The sequence below is a fragment of the Macrobrachium rosenbergii genome, chromosome 51 (assembly GCF_040412425.1).
Source record: "Macrobrachium rosenbergii isolate ZJJX-2024 chromosome 51, ASM4041242v1, whole genome shotgun sequence".
In the NCBI taxonomy this organism is placed as follows: domain Eukaryota; kingdom Metazoa; phylum Arthropoda; class Malacostraca; order Decapoda; family Palaemonidae; genus Macrobrachium; species Macrobrachium rosenbergii.
In genome coordinates, this window is record NC_089791.1 from 45,954,171 (window position 1) to 45,973,506 (window position 19,336).

A 19,336-nucleotide genomic window follows, 5' to 3' on the forward strand; every position below is an offset into this window, starting at 1 on the left:
AACCACTGATAAAGTTTTAGAAGACAAAACAACTACTTACATTTTCCATTAGGTCTTATAATCCTTGCAACCTGTGGTAATGTCCAGCTCATACAGATTTATGCAAATGCATGGCTTTGTCAAGTCCCATCAAACTACGGCATACACATTCTTAAGAGGGGTTACCTAGTTCTTTCGAACAACATCTCCCATGAAATGTTGTACCAGTCAGAAGATTCACCTAAAATTTTCTACTATACCTTTTCAGCATATAACCAACTGCACAAAGTAGTGAGCGTTCTGGATGATGACCCATGTCTAACAGCCACTACTAGAACTGGTCAAAGCAGTTTCTAATATTCCAGATAATCTGTTAACCTTGGGCGTAAAAGACAGCTTGCATTTGTGTTGGAGCACCTATAATATAGTCAAAATTCTATTATAAAATGACTGCTACAAAACTTTATTCCTTGATTTAAAGGGAATACCATTTAAAAAAAGTAATTTTTTCAATGAACATTATGGAAGATTTACAGACCGGAAGGTGCTGAAGAGTCAATCTTGTTAGCACATACTTCTAGCTTCAAATATAACTAAAGGTATTCCTTTGCCTATCATATTTTCTTCTTTCCCCTCATTTATTCAGTCAATTTCTGTCCCTACTATACAGGTAATCCAAGCATTTAATAATGACATATTTAAAGCCACTAATACTCGAGCACCTCTGCAGAATGCTTTCTTGAACATATTCTAGTCTTTTTTTTTTTTAATCACTGTACAGATATTTACATACCTGCTCACTATTACGTTAAAAGGTAACACTTCATACAAAATTAGCCATCACACAAGTGATGCCGCATAAAATACAGAAATTTTAGTTAGTACTGCACAACATCAGCCATGAAAACAATTAAGTTCTTCTAGTGTGTATTCGTTAGTTTAAAATCCACTGTCCTGAAATTAATGCCACAACATTACCTGGCTGGATCATTTGCTTGGTCGTTTATTGTAAAGATAACGATTATATTAGGATAATGTAAGTTGGCGCAATCATGTTATTACTAGTAAAGTTACGATTTAGTATATTAGTACCACTTCTTTGTATTTTTGCACGCACCACACACACACACACACACACACAACTGCTACAAAAGAAGGGTCACTAATTCTAAATTCCAGGAATACATACAGTATTTTCTTACTAACACTTTATACCTGTTCTTGATGCGTAGGTAACTAACACCAAATCTTTTGATCACACATTTTTCTTAAGTAACAAACAAATAAACATATTGGAATCATAGGTCAATTGCAAATTACAGCCATCTTACCAACTACACGCTCTATCGTTCCATTCTGTAAGTGACTACATAGCTTGAATCAGATATGCATGAGAGCAAGCAATGTTCATTACAAATGCAGTACCAACGTCATACCAAGCGTCTCGTCAAAACCAGCCACAATGCACCAATTCCTGTTACATTCGTTAAGGAACCAGTCACCCGTTGCACGACAACAACTCTCCCAGCCAATGCGAGAGGAGGTATACTAACCCAACGGGCGAGAGGACGATGCCACGGGAGATCCAACGTCATGCATTTTGTTGTAGTAGATACCATTACCAGTAGGTGGTTGCGAGAGAGCGGCGCGTTTGGAAATGAATGCAGAACGTTTAATTGAAAGATAAGCAGAGTTAGTCACTGTATTTCCAGCTTTGTCTCAATGCACAGAAATAAATAAATGGAAAATAAAAGAAGAAAAGTCGTTATGTCCCATTAGACGATACATGCCATCTTATTCATGGATAATCTTTCATCTTACTGCAAGCAGCATTGCATATTTCCTGACAATTCAGTTGACACATCAAGCATATGTGTGCGTGTGTGTGCTTTATGTTCTGTTGTGTTTGTACCTGGTGTAGGTGTATAAAAAAAAAAAAAAATATATATATATATATATATATATATATATATATATATATATATATATATATATATATATATATATATATATATGGGATATGGCAGTAAATTTCTAATTTGCATACGTAAGTCTATGTGTCTACATATGAAATATATATAATACATATAAAATACACCCTTTTTGGAAGATCAGATATGCTCTTGGTTGAAAATCCAATGAAAATTATATCAAAGTAAACGTTGACGCTTGCAAGGCTTAACACAGCAAAGGAATAGTTTAGAAAATCGTGCGATATCTACACAAATATTTTTTCGTAAATATTATTGCTGTTAATAAATGGTTCCTTTCGTGCGAGTCTTGCAAACATCAACTTTCAGATATTACAGTAGATATCAATCACACAATGCTTGTAATAATTAATCATTCACTAATAAAATATTGTCCCTAGCAGTATGAGCAAGTATAATGTACAGTTCATAAACTGTATTCACTGATTCTGCTCATTTATTCGTCATACACACACATACTTAAGAGAAAATTAAGAACATGATTCACTGCCATTCCTTTTTGTATCAAAGGCTTTCCAAAAGCTATTTTGTTTAACTAAATACGATAAGTTCAAGATTTTAAAAGATCAATCTTACCCCGCCTGGAAAAAAAATTTAAATTCTTTTGTACCTCTGTTATCATGGCTTTCTTGGATTTTCACTGTCGGGAAAGTTTACCTTTTTAAGACGGATTATAACATGTGCTTTATTGAACATGATTACGTGACTGCAGCGCAGAGGTCAGGCAGGGCATGTTTTCAGATTCAGCACGGCCCGAGCACGACGGGGCACTTTCGGTGCAAATTCCGCATTGTCAACCTTCTCGAAGGCTCCTTAGATACAGCCACGTGTAACGGAATTAAAGTCACCATGGAAATTTCCATGGAAAGAAAAATGCAATAGTTTTATATCTCGACCATGTAAAAAATGCAGCGGGATTTGCTTGTGAAAATCTGTGGAACTGAGTGGTTTCCCAAGTCAAGCGAGAACTCATTACCGTAAGGGACTCTAAAACATACCGAAAAAAATGTTCTTTTTTAGATGACGGTAAATATCCGCAGCCGATGTTACTGACGCTTCTATATTACTTCTGATTGGCCGATGCTTGGTGGATGATGAGCAGCATCAGCCTCCGCCAATCACGTTTAGCTTCAATGGTATCGACTGGGAATATTTGCCGTCAGCTAAAAAAAAATAAAAACTGCAGGTACCTTAAAATACTGCAATCAAATTAAAATGCCTGTTATTCACACGTCTAGCAATTGTACTGGCAATAATACAGACATGAATCTTCAATGCCACAGAATTACATTGTAAAATTAAATGCGAGATTTACTTCTTGACATTTTCGCCGCTAAATGGCAGTTTGTTCCTTTCGCTCTCCACGAAAATCGTTTTGGCCATAACACAGCATTTCATTCTGTTGTGTGAGATCTCGTTTGCTTTCCAAGCTAATATTAACTTGCTGGACTGTTATATGTGCGCATTTTGAATGATAATAGATCAACAATAATAACGGTCGTTGTAGCATAAGACCTTGGAAGAGTAAATGTTCGCAGACAGGGTAAATGATCTAACAGGTCAATATTACTCTATTATAGTAATTTTTCATTCCTAACCATATTCGGTGCAACAAAATGCCCTCGGAAACACCAAGGAAACTATATCACGACTTCAGAAAATCCATTATAAATTCTATCAAAGCCTTCAGAACATTATTGCCATCTTTTCAAGTCTCCGAAATGATAAATGGACTCGTCAAATTTTCCATTCACACAAACTTTAACATTCACACAAGACATAACATCCCAGTGAAAACAGTAAAAAAATGTCATCATCAAAGACCTGATTTATATGCAAATTTCACAGTTTCTATTTACCAAAACTGCTGTTATTTTACATCTAAATTCAACAAGAATGTGCATAACAGATACCAAATACTGACAGTTAATAATCCACTATTATCTACACCTGAATCATACTAAAGGTAAAGAGATCATGTACTAACAATATTACATCCCTAATCATGAAATAACAACTCGGTTATAGAACATCCAAGCCTTATTTTATCTGGGCTTCAAGAGAGAACACGGTGCATTGAGAGGAGTTTTATAGTTAAAATCTTTCCATTCATGAAATTCATAAGTTTTGCTATTTTTTATACGTTCTGCAAAAAGTTTTTTGAAATCCTGATAGAAATTTCGAAGAACCTCGCTTAAGACCTTAATGCCAAAGAATACTTTGTTTTAATAAATTCTACTTTACAAGCAAATTTCTCAACTGGCAAAACGAAAGTAGTTTTTATTCATGACTTAAGTTCAACTCTGGAGTTTTATTGTAATTTTTCAAGACGTCGGAGTAAGAGTAAAATGGAATTAGCCTGTCGAGAGAAGCCAAGGACATGAAATATAAACATTTAACTATAATCACCTCTCCCGCGCCGTTTCTCTGAACTTCTTACAAAATTATCGTAACTAGAGCAGAAGTGCAGGATATTTAGGGAAACAAAGAAGACCTCATTCCAAACCACCCCTTTTTCTCATCTCAACTCCGAGACTCAAATCCCAAATGAGTGGCAGGTAGCCTGTTTCTTACAAATATCTCTCTTAAATATTAAAACATTATTTGATCAGTTTTCATATTCAGACTATTTTCCCTTCAAAATCTCGCGATAAGAGGTGATTTGGAATGGTGTTCGATTGGTGCTGTTGTGTGCAGATATCCAGGTGCTCAAGAAGACATTAGACAGAAATAACTGAAAGAAAAAGTTATTCTACATACTCAAGGAGTAATCTTGGTAATCTTCGTATTGCCGTGGAATTGAAAAATGATTTGGTACAAAACCATAATGCCTAACCAACTGAGTGGCAAGTCAATGGAATTATAATCACAAAAGTGGTGCCAGGTTTCCAGCATAAGTAGAGTTGGGGTTTTTTTTTCCCCGTGGACAAACATTTCTGAACAAAACTGTACCAGAAAAAAAAAAGTTTCTGAAAAAGTACTGTACAAACAAATGCGTCGCTTCAAACAAAATGAGAAAGGCGGAGAAGGGGGATTCTCCAAGGATAACTCTAATCCCAGGAGGAATTAAGCCAAATGCGTGAAATAAAAATTGTATACTTCCCCTGCCAAGTACACTCACTGGCAGTCCGAACAAAAAAAATTTAAAGGAATAAAAAAAACTTGAAAAGTAAACAAGAAAAATAAAAGAGAAGGCATCTAAGTTGGTGCGTGAATTGTGTGACCAGTGCAATATAAATAACAAGGTCTCGGCTCAAGGACATATTCTTAAGCACATTGATTTCTGGTATCTTCGCCGACATCGAATCCCGGTCCTGCAGCGTGTTCATTCTTGAAGAGTGACTGATGGAGAGGGTGGTGTAAAAAATTTTCCCTTTCTCCTAAAACCTTTCAGCCTTAAGAACGAAGTCTATTATTTTTGAGGCCAAAATCTGCTTTTACTGATTTTTTCTTTTTATTGATTTTTTTCTTTGTTTTATTTGAGCCTCGGTTAAGTAAGGTCATAAGAGTTTCTTTCCAAGATTCCAGTCAAGCCAGACCTTTGCGACACCAATTTCAGTCGAAACCTAACTTAACCTGAAATACCTAATTTCACCTAACCTAACCTTACTATCCTATTTGACATCAGATTAGCAAAAAAATCAACCTCTTCTGAATTCTTTCACAGTATGCCACATAATCCTTTTTCTTTTTTTTACATAATAGAATGTACATTAAAAAAAGATATTTAATAAAAACATATCATTTCTAGTGTTCTTTGTCAGGCCTCTTTACTTATACGCTAAGGACAATCAGTTATAAAATGCAACATTTGATTTAATGTTAGGAAACTGTGCTTCTGAAGTCAGTGTATAAATTTCAATTTTTACTAGAATTGTCATGAGCATGAAAGATAGGACAAGCAAAATGGCTAAAAATTAATATCGAACATACTAGAAACATTCTCTAACACTTTGAAAAGATTTTTAACTTCCAATGTCAAATATGTGATATACACTCTAGCTGACCAGTGCATAAAGTTTTTGCCATAATGAAAATCTTAAATCTTTGATATGTTTACGTTCATTTCCGTACAAGTAATTTTACATTTTTTCTTTTCGATAAAATTCGCACTGACTTTCGCTCTTAAATATTTCGGTAGAAAGAAGAAATTTGATTCTTCTCAAGATTATCTCTGTCTTTCTCAGTGGAGTGGAATTCCAAGTAAAACTACGCACTGTACACCAAATGAATATTTTGACGTCAATTCATAAGATATTAGTATAAAAAGCTCACATCACAAGGACAACTTTGCTCATAATACCAAATGTTCGTTGGGTTTTAATCGAAAATCAAAACTAACAGTTGTAATCAAGACCACAAATATCTATCTAATTATATATATATATATATATATATATATAAGATATACATATATATATATATATATATATATATATATATATATATATATATATGTACACACATACATATTATATGAGCCAAGTTCTTTCCCTTGTAGTCTACGACGACATACAACTGTTCACTGAAATTATTAGCTAGATTCTAGACTGAACAAAAATCTCTCTCACGGTAACAAAAAGCATCTGGTCAAACATCCGAAGTGTTCCCGTACACCGAACTCAGTATAAATGAACACGCCAGCTGGACTGCATAAAAGACACTAGAAATTTGTGCTCACGAATAAAGGTCGGGGTGGGGGGGAGGGGGGGATATTCATGTCCGCTGGTTAACGATGTGCGGTTCATCCAGCGGAGGACTGCGTAACTAGGCGTTGCTTGCAAGAACAATCCAAAGGAGCGACGCCATTATCGCACCAGGCTGGATGAAGCGAGCACCTGTCAACGCATGCAAGCAATATGGTTTTATTTTTCAACTGCTACCATGCACAAGAAGAGATGGTGGTGAGTAGGAGAAACAGCAGGTGCATAGGTGTCAAAAGAGTGCCTGTCTATGTGAAGAAAAATAAAGATAAAAAAAAAAATCCAGTGTGGTTGTTGCATGTCCAGGTGACACAGTGATGCAGTGAAGCAATACATTTCATTTTTTTTTTTTTTTTGTTAGCAATTTCAGTCGCAGAGATAGTGCAGCGATCAGGATTTGGCTTTCATCATTTGGACGCACGCAACATTCGACAGGAAATACCGCCAGCCTTAGGAGGGCTTTGGAAACTGTACAGTGCCCCTAATTTGACAACAGGTGGGCTGGTAAGACTACGGTGTGGGGATCTATAACACAAGTCTACTGTACGCTTTGCATTCTATAATTTCTATTAACTTTCATAATACTCACTCGGTCAATCATTATGGGAAAAAATTTACAATTTTGGTGACCTACAACAACAAATAGTAGATTTAATTCTGCTGTCGGGGATAAATGTGCAAAACGTGTCTCAGGTGGATTTAAACCTGCAATTAACACGATTTAAATGATAAAATTTAAAGTTATTGAATGAATTTCAATGTTGAATTTTATCCAGGTACATACGCAGTGATCAACTTGTTCAGAGGAGTCAAATACGAAAGCGAAAATTTTAATCTTTAGTGATATTTTCATGAAATTTTCTACGACATTCAGTCAATTACGATACATGAGATCAAAATACGTTATAAAGTGAGGATTTTCAAGATAAATACTTAATTAAGCAAATTATAAGGATAAACTTATCATCAATGGGGAATTTCAAGTGAATGAACTTTATATGACTTAATGCATTTGCTTAAACGTCATGAAACTGAAAGGCTGCAGATACCGCAAGACGCCTTCGACTCTCTGTCTCTTCTCTCTCTCTCTCTCTCTCACGTGCTTATGAGAGAAGCTTATCCAACAACGAAACGGGTATTTCTCCTAAGCACTAACAACAAGAGCAAGGTTTTGAGTCATCGGTTGTTTCATAACGTGACTTTGACTGAGTCACATCAGAGGAAGATACAGCAATCATCATTAAAAAAAAAAATTCGCCTTAAAATGAAACCGACCAGACGACCCAAAAAATATAAGAATGTAAGTTATCATACACCACACATCCAAGTAAGATGACCAGCTGCAAGAATTGATTGGTTGCACGAACGATCTGGCGAAGCAACAGTGCAATAGAGAGATATATATATATATATATATGTGCATGCGGGTGTCGACCTGTTTGAGATGCAAGGGAAAAACCTACCTTACTGTTGGACTGTCGCGAGTAAAGCGCATTTGTTTATGCCATGGAAAGAGAGAAAAGGGAAAAAAACAAAACAATGTTGCTGTGAGGATTGGCAAAATTAGCTCTCACATCTTAACTTTCTTCACTTTTTTTTTTAAATAAGAGGTTTATGAAATATCAAAGTCGTTTTGACGGAAGGCTGTGGTCATTGATGAATGAAAAAATTCGTTTAGATGACATTCCACAAAAAAAGCATCAGTCAAATTGACAACGCGCGATGAGTCAACAGCCTACTGTCAAAACTCGTTTGAAAAATAAAATCATGTCACACCAGCTATCACAGAGGGTTGCCGAGAAAAGGAGACAGATTCCGTGCGCTTCTCACACGGCCTTTAAATAAGGCTGACAATGACTGTAAAGAATCTGACAATTTGAATATCCGTGACCATGAAATGCAAAGTGCGTCCGCTAAAAATCAGATTGAAAATGTTTTGAAAATGCTCGATTATTTAAGAAATAAAACAACAACAGGAGATGCAATAGTTAAAAGGATTTGAGAAAATGAATCGTAATACATCAAGATGGCAGATGAGAGTATCTTTGGATTAACAAAAAACCAGCTGGTTAAATTTTTGCGATCGTCAATTGCAATCAAATGAGGGTTTAAAGAAAGTTTTAAATTAAACGGACGGCCAGTCAATATAATATATCCTCTAAATCCGCTGCAAGTAACTGTTCAAAAAAGCTAACACTGAACGTTTGAAATTTTGTATAATCTGCGTATATGCAGAAAAGAAGGACTTCATGAAAAAGACTAACGTTGGTTCATTAAGACAGATATTTTAAACTATTCGTAAAGAATTATATATCTACTTCTTATTAACATGGACACAGATGACCCACCCATGTAGATCAATTTTTGCGTTTGTTAATCTTTGTCTGCCTTAAGATTTTCTAAAGCCATTAAAAGGCTTATTTTGCAGAGATGAACAATGTTAAACCCTGAATAGCAATCACATACTCAAATTGTCAGCTAAGTGAAGATGAAATGTGCAAACCCATAGTGGCAAGATAGATTCACTCGGGCAAAGCTGGAGAAACCGTTCTTGCAAAGAAAAAGGGCTGCAACAGAAGTCTGCGAATGATAAGAGGACACTACCCTCGGCCATATCTGTTTGGTGTCTGTAATACCGACATATGAACTGCGAATCCTAACAGGTGTGTTTGACATGTGTTTACGAGCGTGCATGCACTTGGGTCTAGGTTTCAATGTCTATAGCACTGCACGCACCAACGAGTTTCGTTAATAAAGCACTGTCACACATTCTGGAAAAAAAAATATGGCGCTATCACAGTACGGTAGCTTTTGTACTCAAAAAAATAACTGGACAACTAATGAAAATGACCAAAAGGAAGTAGTGTCAGGATCTAAGTGGAAAAATTGCATAGTAGGAATGGTTCCCTTATCAATACAACTGACTGGCTTGTGCATGAAGGAAGCAAACTTTTTTTTTTTTTTTTTTTACATTTTTATGTGAAACAGACAAGAGTGACATATTCCTTAAAGTTCATATCTGATGTCAAGGAATAACAATTTTTTTAATTAGAATAATAATAATAATGTTCAAAATGTTACAGCCACTGTCATTTCACAAAAAGGCAACAGAGAAATAACAGAATCTGGCTACATTCTTGCATACCAGCCAGTCAAAAGACCCTATTCGGTAGAAAACGACGATATGAAGACGAAGCAAAGATGAGCACGACCAGTGGTCAAAACAAAAAAAAATCTAATCTATTTGCATGACAATTTCTACGTTAAAAATTTGAAGAAGAAGAAGAAGTAGGATTAAGAGATCATCAAAATAAGCCTCACTGGAGGAGGGTAGGTAGCCCACTGGCTGGTGTGTGGCACGAATCCTAACACTTCCTGAGGTCTGGAATGATGGCTCAAGAGATTTTACTTCGGTGAAATTTATTTAAGAGAATCGGAATGTGAAAAGTGGATGTGAAGAGTGATTAATTATGCATTTAAGAACTAAATGGGTGGGTTGGGGGTTTGGGGTTATGACACTGGAAGGCTAAAAACAGAGATGAATGCATAAGCAGTGTCTGTTTAAATAAACGTTTTAGGATTCTGTGAATACACAGGAAATCAAAACAAAGGAGATACATTATGAAAGACATTATACCACGTAATGTCAATTCTAAAATCAATAAAATGAAACAATAAACAAAAGCAACGTCTACTTTCTTTTTCATTGCAGAAGTGTGGGAGAGACTGGATTGTATAATAAAGGAATGCACTTATTCTATAATTGATTAATAAATGACGTCACAGGGTCGCTAAAGAAAAAAAAATAAACATTACCAGCGAGAATATAACCAATGAAAGAGAATACAGGAAATAAATTTAAAGATGTAAATATATATCTTATATAACAACATGGTCAAAAAATCAAAGAAATTAATAAGAAAAATATTATTTTTTTTGTCTACGACTTGTATACCTGAAAAGGAGCTCTGCATCTTTTCAAACAGATCTCTTACTGCAAGAGACAGGTTTTTATTTAGGTGAAATTACGGGAAAAACGACTTTGCTTTTTATAACTTAGCTTCAACAGGTCAAGCAGACTCGGATAATCTGACTGCCGACTGGACCCACCATCAATTAGGGAGTATATTCTTGCCTAAGGCTGTGTTCACACAGGCGGAGATCCTGCAGACTCAGGCAGGAGAGCGCTCACGCTCACATTGCTAGCAACAGTTAAAAGCAAAGGCTAGCCGGAGTGCGACCCTCTAAGTTGTATGGTAAAACTGTATAATGTAATCTCTCTGATTTATAACTTTTGTGCGATACTCATTTGGGGGAGATAAAGCACAGGAAAGACGCGAGTGGCAAAACTTCACAGAGGCCTTGTACCACGATGCGTTGGGGGTGATGAGGAACTAAACAATACTTTGTACACTAATTCTGTTTCCTTTTAATGTCCAAAGATGAAAAATGTAGGCCTTATTACTGGTTGAAAGAACCGGCATCCAAAACATCAGATTAATCTTTATAGGCATCTCTTAACGACACGGGCCATTAAATTATCTACCAGATAATTTAGTGTGTGTAAATATATATATATATATATATATATATATATATATATATATATATATATATATATATATATACATATATATATATATATATATATATATATATATATATATATATATATATATATATATATATATATATATATATATATATATATATATATATATATATATATATGAATGAAGGTATTCACGTCTGGTTGGCAATCCTAGTTTGTTGTGAGAATTCGTGACCTCAACTTGTACTGAAACGGAGTTTAAATACAAGCCTGAGCCCATTCCTGACCTGCCGAATCGCCGCCTGCGCAAACGCAGCGTAAAAGCAACCCAGGTAATAATACCACTGATAATTAGGATAACATTATCACCGATGAGAGACGATTTCAATATTCCGTCCGCCAAATAAAAATAGAACCAGGTAACCTGTCCATTCATGGAAATTAATTAAGGCATATATTCTGCTCATCGGGCCCAAAACGATACAGATAATCTGCTTACCGATCATCACTTATAGACTCCATCCATCAGACAATCTATACTGATTCAGCTCATCTGCTTGACGATCAAGGCAGATTCTGTTGATGTTTTCATCGATGAAAAACAATCTAGGTAACGTGACCAATGACAACATAATAAAGAGAAAGTATTTCTATCTTCCCCTAACATTAGGAAATCCTCTGTCAATCAAAACTGGTCAAAGTGTTAACGTTGAATAACGAACTTTATAATGATATGTCGCCTTAACAATAAAAAACTTAACTGTTGATCAAAATCGAAACAATTGTTTATATTCATACCGAGCATTACAGCGATCTGTCTAAAAGAAACCGTTTATGTACACACTTTTAAGATCCTTTGTATTCTTTCGAACGGAAAGGTTCAGATGCAAAGTTGACCCCACAGGTCAGTTACTTCTTATTGAAGAATAAATGTATTTTTATCTTTTTTTTTTACTTCCCCATTAGTATTACAACTTTGAATAGAATCGTCCATATTCCTTAACTTGTCAATTTTTACTACAACAACAGAAATACATTACACAATACTAAGTGTTATTCAGTCTGAATGAGTGGAGCCAATTAGAAGTTTCACTCAAAGCACTGCAGGGGGCATAAGAGCATCGACCCCGTAGCGGGGTAGTGCCGTCACTACACCTCATACGGTGCACTGTAGGCATTACTTAAGGTTCTTTGCAGCATGCATTCGGCCCCTAGCTGCAATCCCTTTCGTTCCTTTTACTGTACCTCCTTTCATATTATCTTTCTTCCATCTTACTTTCCACCCTGTCCTAACAAATGATTCATAGTGCTGCTGCGAGGTTTTCCTCCTGTTACACCTTTCAAACCTTTTACTGCCAATTTCCGTTTCAGCGCTAAATGACCTCATAGGTCCTAGGCGCTTGTCCTTTGGCCTAAACTCTGTATTCAATTCAATAAGAGCATCTGACATTTCAGAATGAATCGATTATCTGAGATTAAGCGATCAACAGTTTCATTTTAACGTAAGGGACAATAAGCTCACCGTAAGATACAGAATACTTACTTTTAACTGTATCAGTATATAACATATCTTTAAATGTACTAATTAAAGGATCATCAAGAGCTCCTTCTTCTATAATACATATTACTAAGAAGTGTAAATATTATCAAAGAAAAATGGAAGCTTATTCAATAGTTTACTTAAAAGTTTCATTCACCAGGATTAAAGTGACACAGAGACTGCTAGACGTGAAGGGATTTAAGAACATCATTACCTGTACTTCAGGCGTCATTTTTTTTTTTTTTATATTTTTCAAGCTTGTATTTCCTTTTTGTACTACTTAATTCACCTTGGACATCTGCATCGAAAATAACTCACATGAAATTTATTCCTTTTTATAATCAGCAATATTTCAAAGGCGCCATGAATGAATATAATATGCTTCATGTAACACGAATGTTGTTCCATCAACTGTTTCTACAGACAGTAATGGAGTTCGAGTTGACATCGATGCGCAGCGAATTTATTAATTATAAATGCAGAACTCCTCCGGTAGCTCGTTCATTACAGGAAAACAGAGTGGTGTATTATTGTCTATAAGTCAATATCTTGAGCAACAAACCTATTAAATAATGCAAGACGGGCAAAAAAAAAAAAAAAAGAAATTAAAAACGTAAATGGGATGAGAGGAAATGCGAGTGAAATTTAAAACATAATTGAGTGAAATGTAGAACATGAAAAAAATATGTCCAAGAATGACTAAAAAAAATAACCGGTACAAAAAATCGGTCAATTTTCATGATCATGTTTCCGAGTGAAGAAACCTTTAAAAGATGAGAACTAAACAGTGGTTGTATAAGAGTCATCTCCTTTAAAGCGGAAGGTGAAAGCAAAAGATGAAAGTGATATCTGTAGAAAGTCTGGATATGAAACCTGACTACGCCATTTCCATGGGTCTACGGGGAAAGCTGAGAGGAGGCATTTTGCAAAAGAAAAAATTATGAAAGTTAAAGCCAATTATAAATCCAAACTAAAAATAAATTACGTATATATGTATATATATTATATATATATATACATATTCACGTGTATATATATATATATATATAATCCACACATCGGAGGGTTATAGTAGGTAGGAGAAGGGCGCAGGAACATACAGGACCAATTAGAGCATACATTTATTCGTCTACGCGTTTCTTGATGTCCTGATGATGTGACCACGGGTCAAGAAACGTAGACGAATAAAATGTATGTACTGGTCCTGTATGTGTTCCTGCGCCCTTCTCCTGCCTACTATATATATATATATATATATATATATATATATATATATATATATATATATATATGTATGTACATAGAGCAGAGTTATTGTTATAAATGTCGTTTAATTCAATTCTTCTACCTCGGAAGTAATATATGTATTATATATGTGTACCGAAGGGGAATTATAACTGATAAGAAGTTCGTCGTCTTACGGGGGCGGTTCAAGCCCGTGAGACTATGAACTACTTATTTTACTTATGATTCCCCTTCGGTAAACATATATATAAACATATTAATTCAGAAGTAGAGCAAACTGGATATTAAACGACATTTTTAGCTTAATGCTTGTATATACATCACGGTCATGTGATAAAAAATTCCTTCATATATACATATATATATATGTATGTAACATATAATATAATATATATAATACAATATACATATATTATATATATAATTGTATATATAAATTTTTTGTTTATTTAAAAGACAACAGCATTTATCCTACCTCCTAAGCTACAGGTAATTTGGGGAAGAAGCATAATTTATTATTAGCTGCATGGATATAGAATAAAACCATGAAGTTAGAAAAATTTAAAGAGTAGTAAATAAGAAACTAAATTCAACAACCGTACCATTAATAAAACAATCCCTACGAATTTGGAAGAAAAAATATGGTCGTTGCGCGAGCGAAAAAATAATTAAAGAAATCATAATAACTTAAAAATTAAGAAGCGATAATTCAACGGGATCAAACGTCATCTACATGATGATTAGTAATATGGAGACAATGCAAGTCGAGGAATCCTGGGAAAAAGAGAGAGCAAGATTTATATTTAGAGTGCTTAATAGGTAAGACTTCGTTATCAGGTTAACAAGGAACAATTCATGAGCTGAAATGAATGAGGCAAGAGCGTCACCTACAGAGAGTTCATGAACACCCACGCAATTAAAATGACAGGGAACTTCCAATTATTTCATGGGAATGAATTCACAGGAATTTCGTGAACACAAGTGAGGAACGGGAACTGGAATTGGTTTCATGAAATAACATTAGACGGAATTTCACACACAAGTATGGGAAGGGAAAGTGGAATGCTTTCATGAAGTTCCATTTGAAGAGATTTCACACACACAAGTAGGGAAAGGGGCTGGAAATGGTTTCCCAAAGTAACATTTGAAGCTATTCACAAACACAGAAAGGGGGAAGCGATTTCACAAACACAAGTAAGGAACGGGACTTGAAATGGTTTCATGAGGTAACATCTGAAGCGATTTCACAAACACAAGTATGGAAAGGGGGCTGAACGGTTTCATGAAAGAACACTTAAAGGAATTTCACAAACACAAGTGTGGAAAAGGGGTTTAGAAAGGTTTCATTATACAAAAGGTCAAGTAACTTCACAAACATGAGTGAGGAAAAGAGGCTTTAACTTATTCAATGATGAATTTTATCATTATTATTATTATATTCACAAGGTGAATCCTATTCATTTGGAACATGCCCACAGGGGCCACTGACTTGAAATTCAAGCTTCCAAAGAATATGGTGTTCATTTGAAAGGAGTAACAAAAGGTAATGGGAAATACAGAAAGGATACGTTGCAAGGCTTCAATAAGAGATACAAAAAAGGGGGAGGCTCCAAAGACATTAGGAGAGAATACTTTAAAGGATTTTATGAATAGACAAAAGGAAAGGGAGGTTCGAAGGATACAAAAATAGTCGGCTTCAAAGGACCTCATGAATACAAAAGGATTGCGAGTTTCGAATCATATCAAGAGATAATGGTTCTACTGACTTCCTAAAAAAAAGGTAGGTTCAAATGATTTCAAGAAGTGACTTCAAGAAAATACACACACACACACACGGCAAGTTTAGAATGATATATAAAAAAAGAATATTTCACGTGATTTCATGAAAATATGTAAGGAATAGGAGGGTCAAATGATAACAAATACTCGTACATATCAAGTGACTTCATAAACACACACGCACACACACAAGGAAAGCGAGGTTGGAATGATATCAAGAGACAAAACTTTCAATGTATCTAAGAAAAAAAAATCCGGAAATGGGGAAAGGGTACGGAAAATGTAAAAAAAAAAAAAAAAAAAGCACACTGAAACGAGTACGTGAGGGCATACCGGTAACTGATAAATACGGATGCCACTTCAACAAAGGAGGGAAGACATTGTGAAAGGGATAATGAATAAATAGGGAATAAAAACGTATTAAACTGTCAATTTATTTTTCCTTCTTGTATTAATCAGCGGATCTGCTACGAAAGAGAAAAAACGGATCTTATTAATGACTTCATTTAAAAGCAGCGTGTAAGGCTGAAACTTTAAAGATTCTCGTTAACGATATTCTATGATTAAAGTATTACCAAAATGACAACAATTCCTATTAGTATTAGTATTACCATCCACCTAAATAACAGTGTTCCCTAGGTCATCTGATAGAGGGGAAATTAAGGTTTTGGGCAACATATGATTAGGATCTCAGAAGTGGGTATATATAAGTTAATGAAACAAAATCTGGGTAAAACTGGTGGGTATGAAACAGATCAAATGAAAGATATTAACGAATGTAACAGTGAGAATGAAGACCAACACATCACTTCACACGATAGCCTAAACTACAAAGATAATGAAAATTAAAAAAATAATTCGTAATTGTCGGCCATTCCTTCTAAATGACTCAAAAGCAACTCACAGACGCACACTGAATGAAAATGTACAAAGCACTCGTCCAATGAAAACAGGGAAACAATCACGAAAGGCGATAAAAATGGCGAAAATAATTTTTAAGTGTTGATCTGAATGAGGGAGGAACTGGGAAGATGATCTGTCTTGTGGTAGAAGCAACAGCAACCACATTATCGTCATCATGGGGTCACTCACCCGATGTAAAAGATCGAAAGCCGTGGTGAGGGCGAGGGTGAAGTTAGCGATGTCCCTCGTCTCCCCCTGAGACAGAGCCTTCTTGAACTCGCCGATGTTCTCCAGGTTGGCCTGAAACGACAGAGACTGCTGAGTGGGAAGCGACGCACAGATTTTAGCAAAACAGAAGAATTGACATAAATTCAGTAATAAATATCTGCGGTCAGAAATTTATTTTTTTTGAAGACTTAAATAACTCACTGTCTTATAAGTTAAGTATACCTTAGTTTTACCAGACCACCGAAATAAGACCACCTGCAAATTTTTAACTAAAAAGTTCCGGTACTTCACTGGCTTACCAATAACAGGGATTATAGGTTTATAGTTAGATTAGGTCGTCATTACTAAACTGAAAGTTGGTTTCAACCCATCATTATAAACAGGGAGATATAAATATCAAAAGTGTGTATTGGTAAATACGAATATTCCGAGTACTGATTAAACAATTAAATAAACTAAATTAAGATTTGCTGTCGACTAAAGTCTGTGAAATAGCTAATATAAGGTTAGATTAATTCAAAGCAGATATTACACAGAATATCATTTTTCAGTATCCCCATAAATGGCAATGTATCGTGGAAAAAAAATATTCATCTAGACACTGTTTTTAAATCTTGTATCGTGGGAAAAAAATATTCATCTAGACACTGTTTTTAAATCAAGTGATTCATATAAAACACATTTCCAACGTTGGCGACCATAATTGTTGTCACGCCAGTCCACCAATCTGCAAGGTATCACTGATTAGTACTGAACGACCGCAAACTATTTATGCCCGTATAATAATAAGCAACATAAAGTATATCCGTAAGATACGAATATTATACCAATAACCGTAGCGAGCTACCAGCAAAATTAATGTAAATGTAACAGTTGACATGGGCTGCTTCTTCTCTATCTAGGACAAATGACTCGTTACCTGAACAAGGGTGTTGTTGAAGCAAGGAACCAGCTCCTTGGTGTCGTTGGTGAAGTTGAAAACATTGACGAAGTCGTTCTCGTTGAGAGTTTCCAAAATATTGAGGACTACGTGCTTCGCGATTTCGCGATTCAGTCCAGTCATTGAACCTGAAATAGAAATCGAATTAATAAGAGATAAAGGACACGAACTGAACTTTTGCAAGGAACTGACTGTGTGCAGCTCGATGACGTGATGTCATGTGATATTCAATATCGACTCTATATAATTTGTTTGGACTATGCTAATTCAGAACGGTAACAAAAACAACAACAACAAAAAAACCCCATTAACAATAACCTAAAAATACTGATTTTTAGTTACGACAAAACACGAATGCATTAAGTACAATGTCATGACCTGAAACTTCACTGAACTGAGCAGAGATAATTAGAGACAATTATGAACTGACCAATCCGAAAGAACATTGGACTGACATAGAACTCCAACGAAAATACCTAAAATTAGCTGAAAACCTGTGAACTAACCAAAATCACCGACCCAAAGCATACAAGAATTACCTGAAAAATCACTGAACCGAAGTGAAAAAATTATAGAAGCATCAAAGAGCCGACCAGATGCGCCAGTGAACTGAACGGAAGAATAGATAAATTACCTCGAAAATCAATGAACTGACCTAAAGCCCAAAGAACTGACTTTAATTAAACAGCAATGCACTGATTTCAAAACCTACACCTGATACATTGCAGTGTTTACCTAGGCAAATAAATTTGTCTGGAACATCAGTTAACTGACTTCCAATATTCACTAAAAAACATGAAAACCGATGAAGTGACCTCAAGCATTAATAACTGAATTTAAATAAACAAATCTCCAATAGTAAAAAACTGACTTTAAACAGTAATGAATGTTTCTTAAGCATTACTGGATGACCTGGAAAGACAACATACCCTGAAACATAAGTTATTTCGCCTGGAGCAACGAAGGCCCAATCTAAAATCAGAGAGCTTACCTGAACCACCAATGAACTGGCCTTGAGCACAAAAATAAATGAATCTCGACAAAAATGAACGGACCTAAGCAAGAATTAAATTTCCTGAAATACTACAGATGTGATTTTAAAAATTTTATGCCATTACAGAAGTGACCTAAAAAAAAAAAAAAAATTGATATGGACCATCAATGAACTGACGTGAAACACTGACCTGAGACATCCAGAAGAATGACCATGTCCTTGGCACTGTTGGCCGCCTCAATGTACCAGGAACGTAGTCGTGCATCGTATAAATCTGGATCCCTTTCGTCTAAAACCCACTTCGTAGCTGGTAAAGGAAAAAAACGAACAAGTTTACGTAATTTATAAAACGAGTTTTCGGTCGAAGAAAAAAATAACACAATAAAAGTTTCCGGTTTACAGTGAAATAATTTATGAGAACTATTATGCAAACGTTTGATCCAAATTGCTAAGATATATTCATGAAAGAGGAGAAGCTTAAA

The 19,336-nt window shown here is 35.2% G+C and overlaps 1 protein-coding gene across 13 annotated transcripts in view; it reads right to left on the reverse strand.

The window, feature by feature from the left end:
- Positions 1 to 19,336, reverse strand: part of LOC136833364 (voltage-dependent calcium channel subunit alpha-2/delta-3-like) — a 590,349-nt gene that overhangs the window by 143,850 nt on the left and 427,163 nt on the right. For all 13 annotated transcript variants that reach the window (XM_067095399.1, XM_067095401.1, XM_067095406.1 and 10 more), the window contains exons 6-8: positions 19,045 to 19,161; positions 17,840 to 17,988; positions 16,882 to 16,992 (exon numbers count right to left, since the gene is read on the reverse strand). In XM_067095399.1, coding sequence (XP_066951500.1) covers positions 16,882 to 16,992; positions 17,840 to 17,988; positions 19,045 to 19,161 — 377 coding nt within the window. The remainder of the gene's footprint in view (positions 1 to 16,881; positions 16,993 to 17,839; positions 17,989 to 19,044; positions 19,162 to 19,336) is intronic.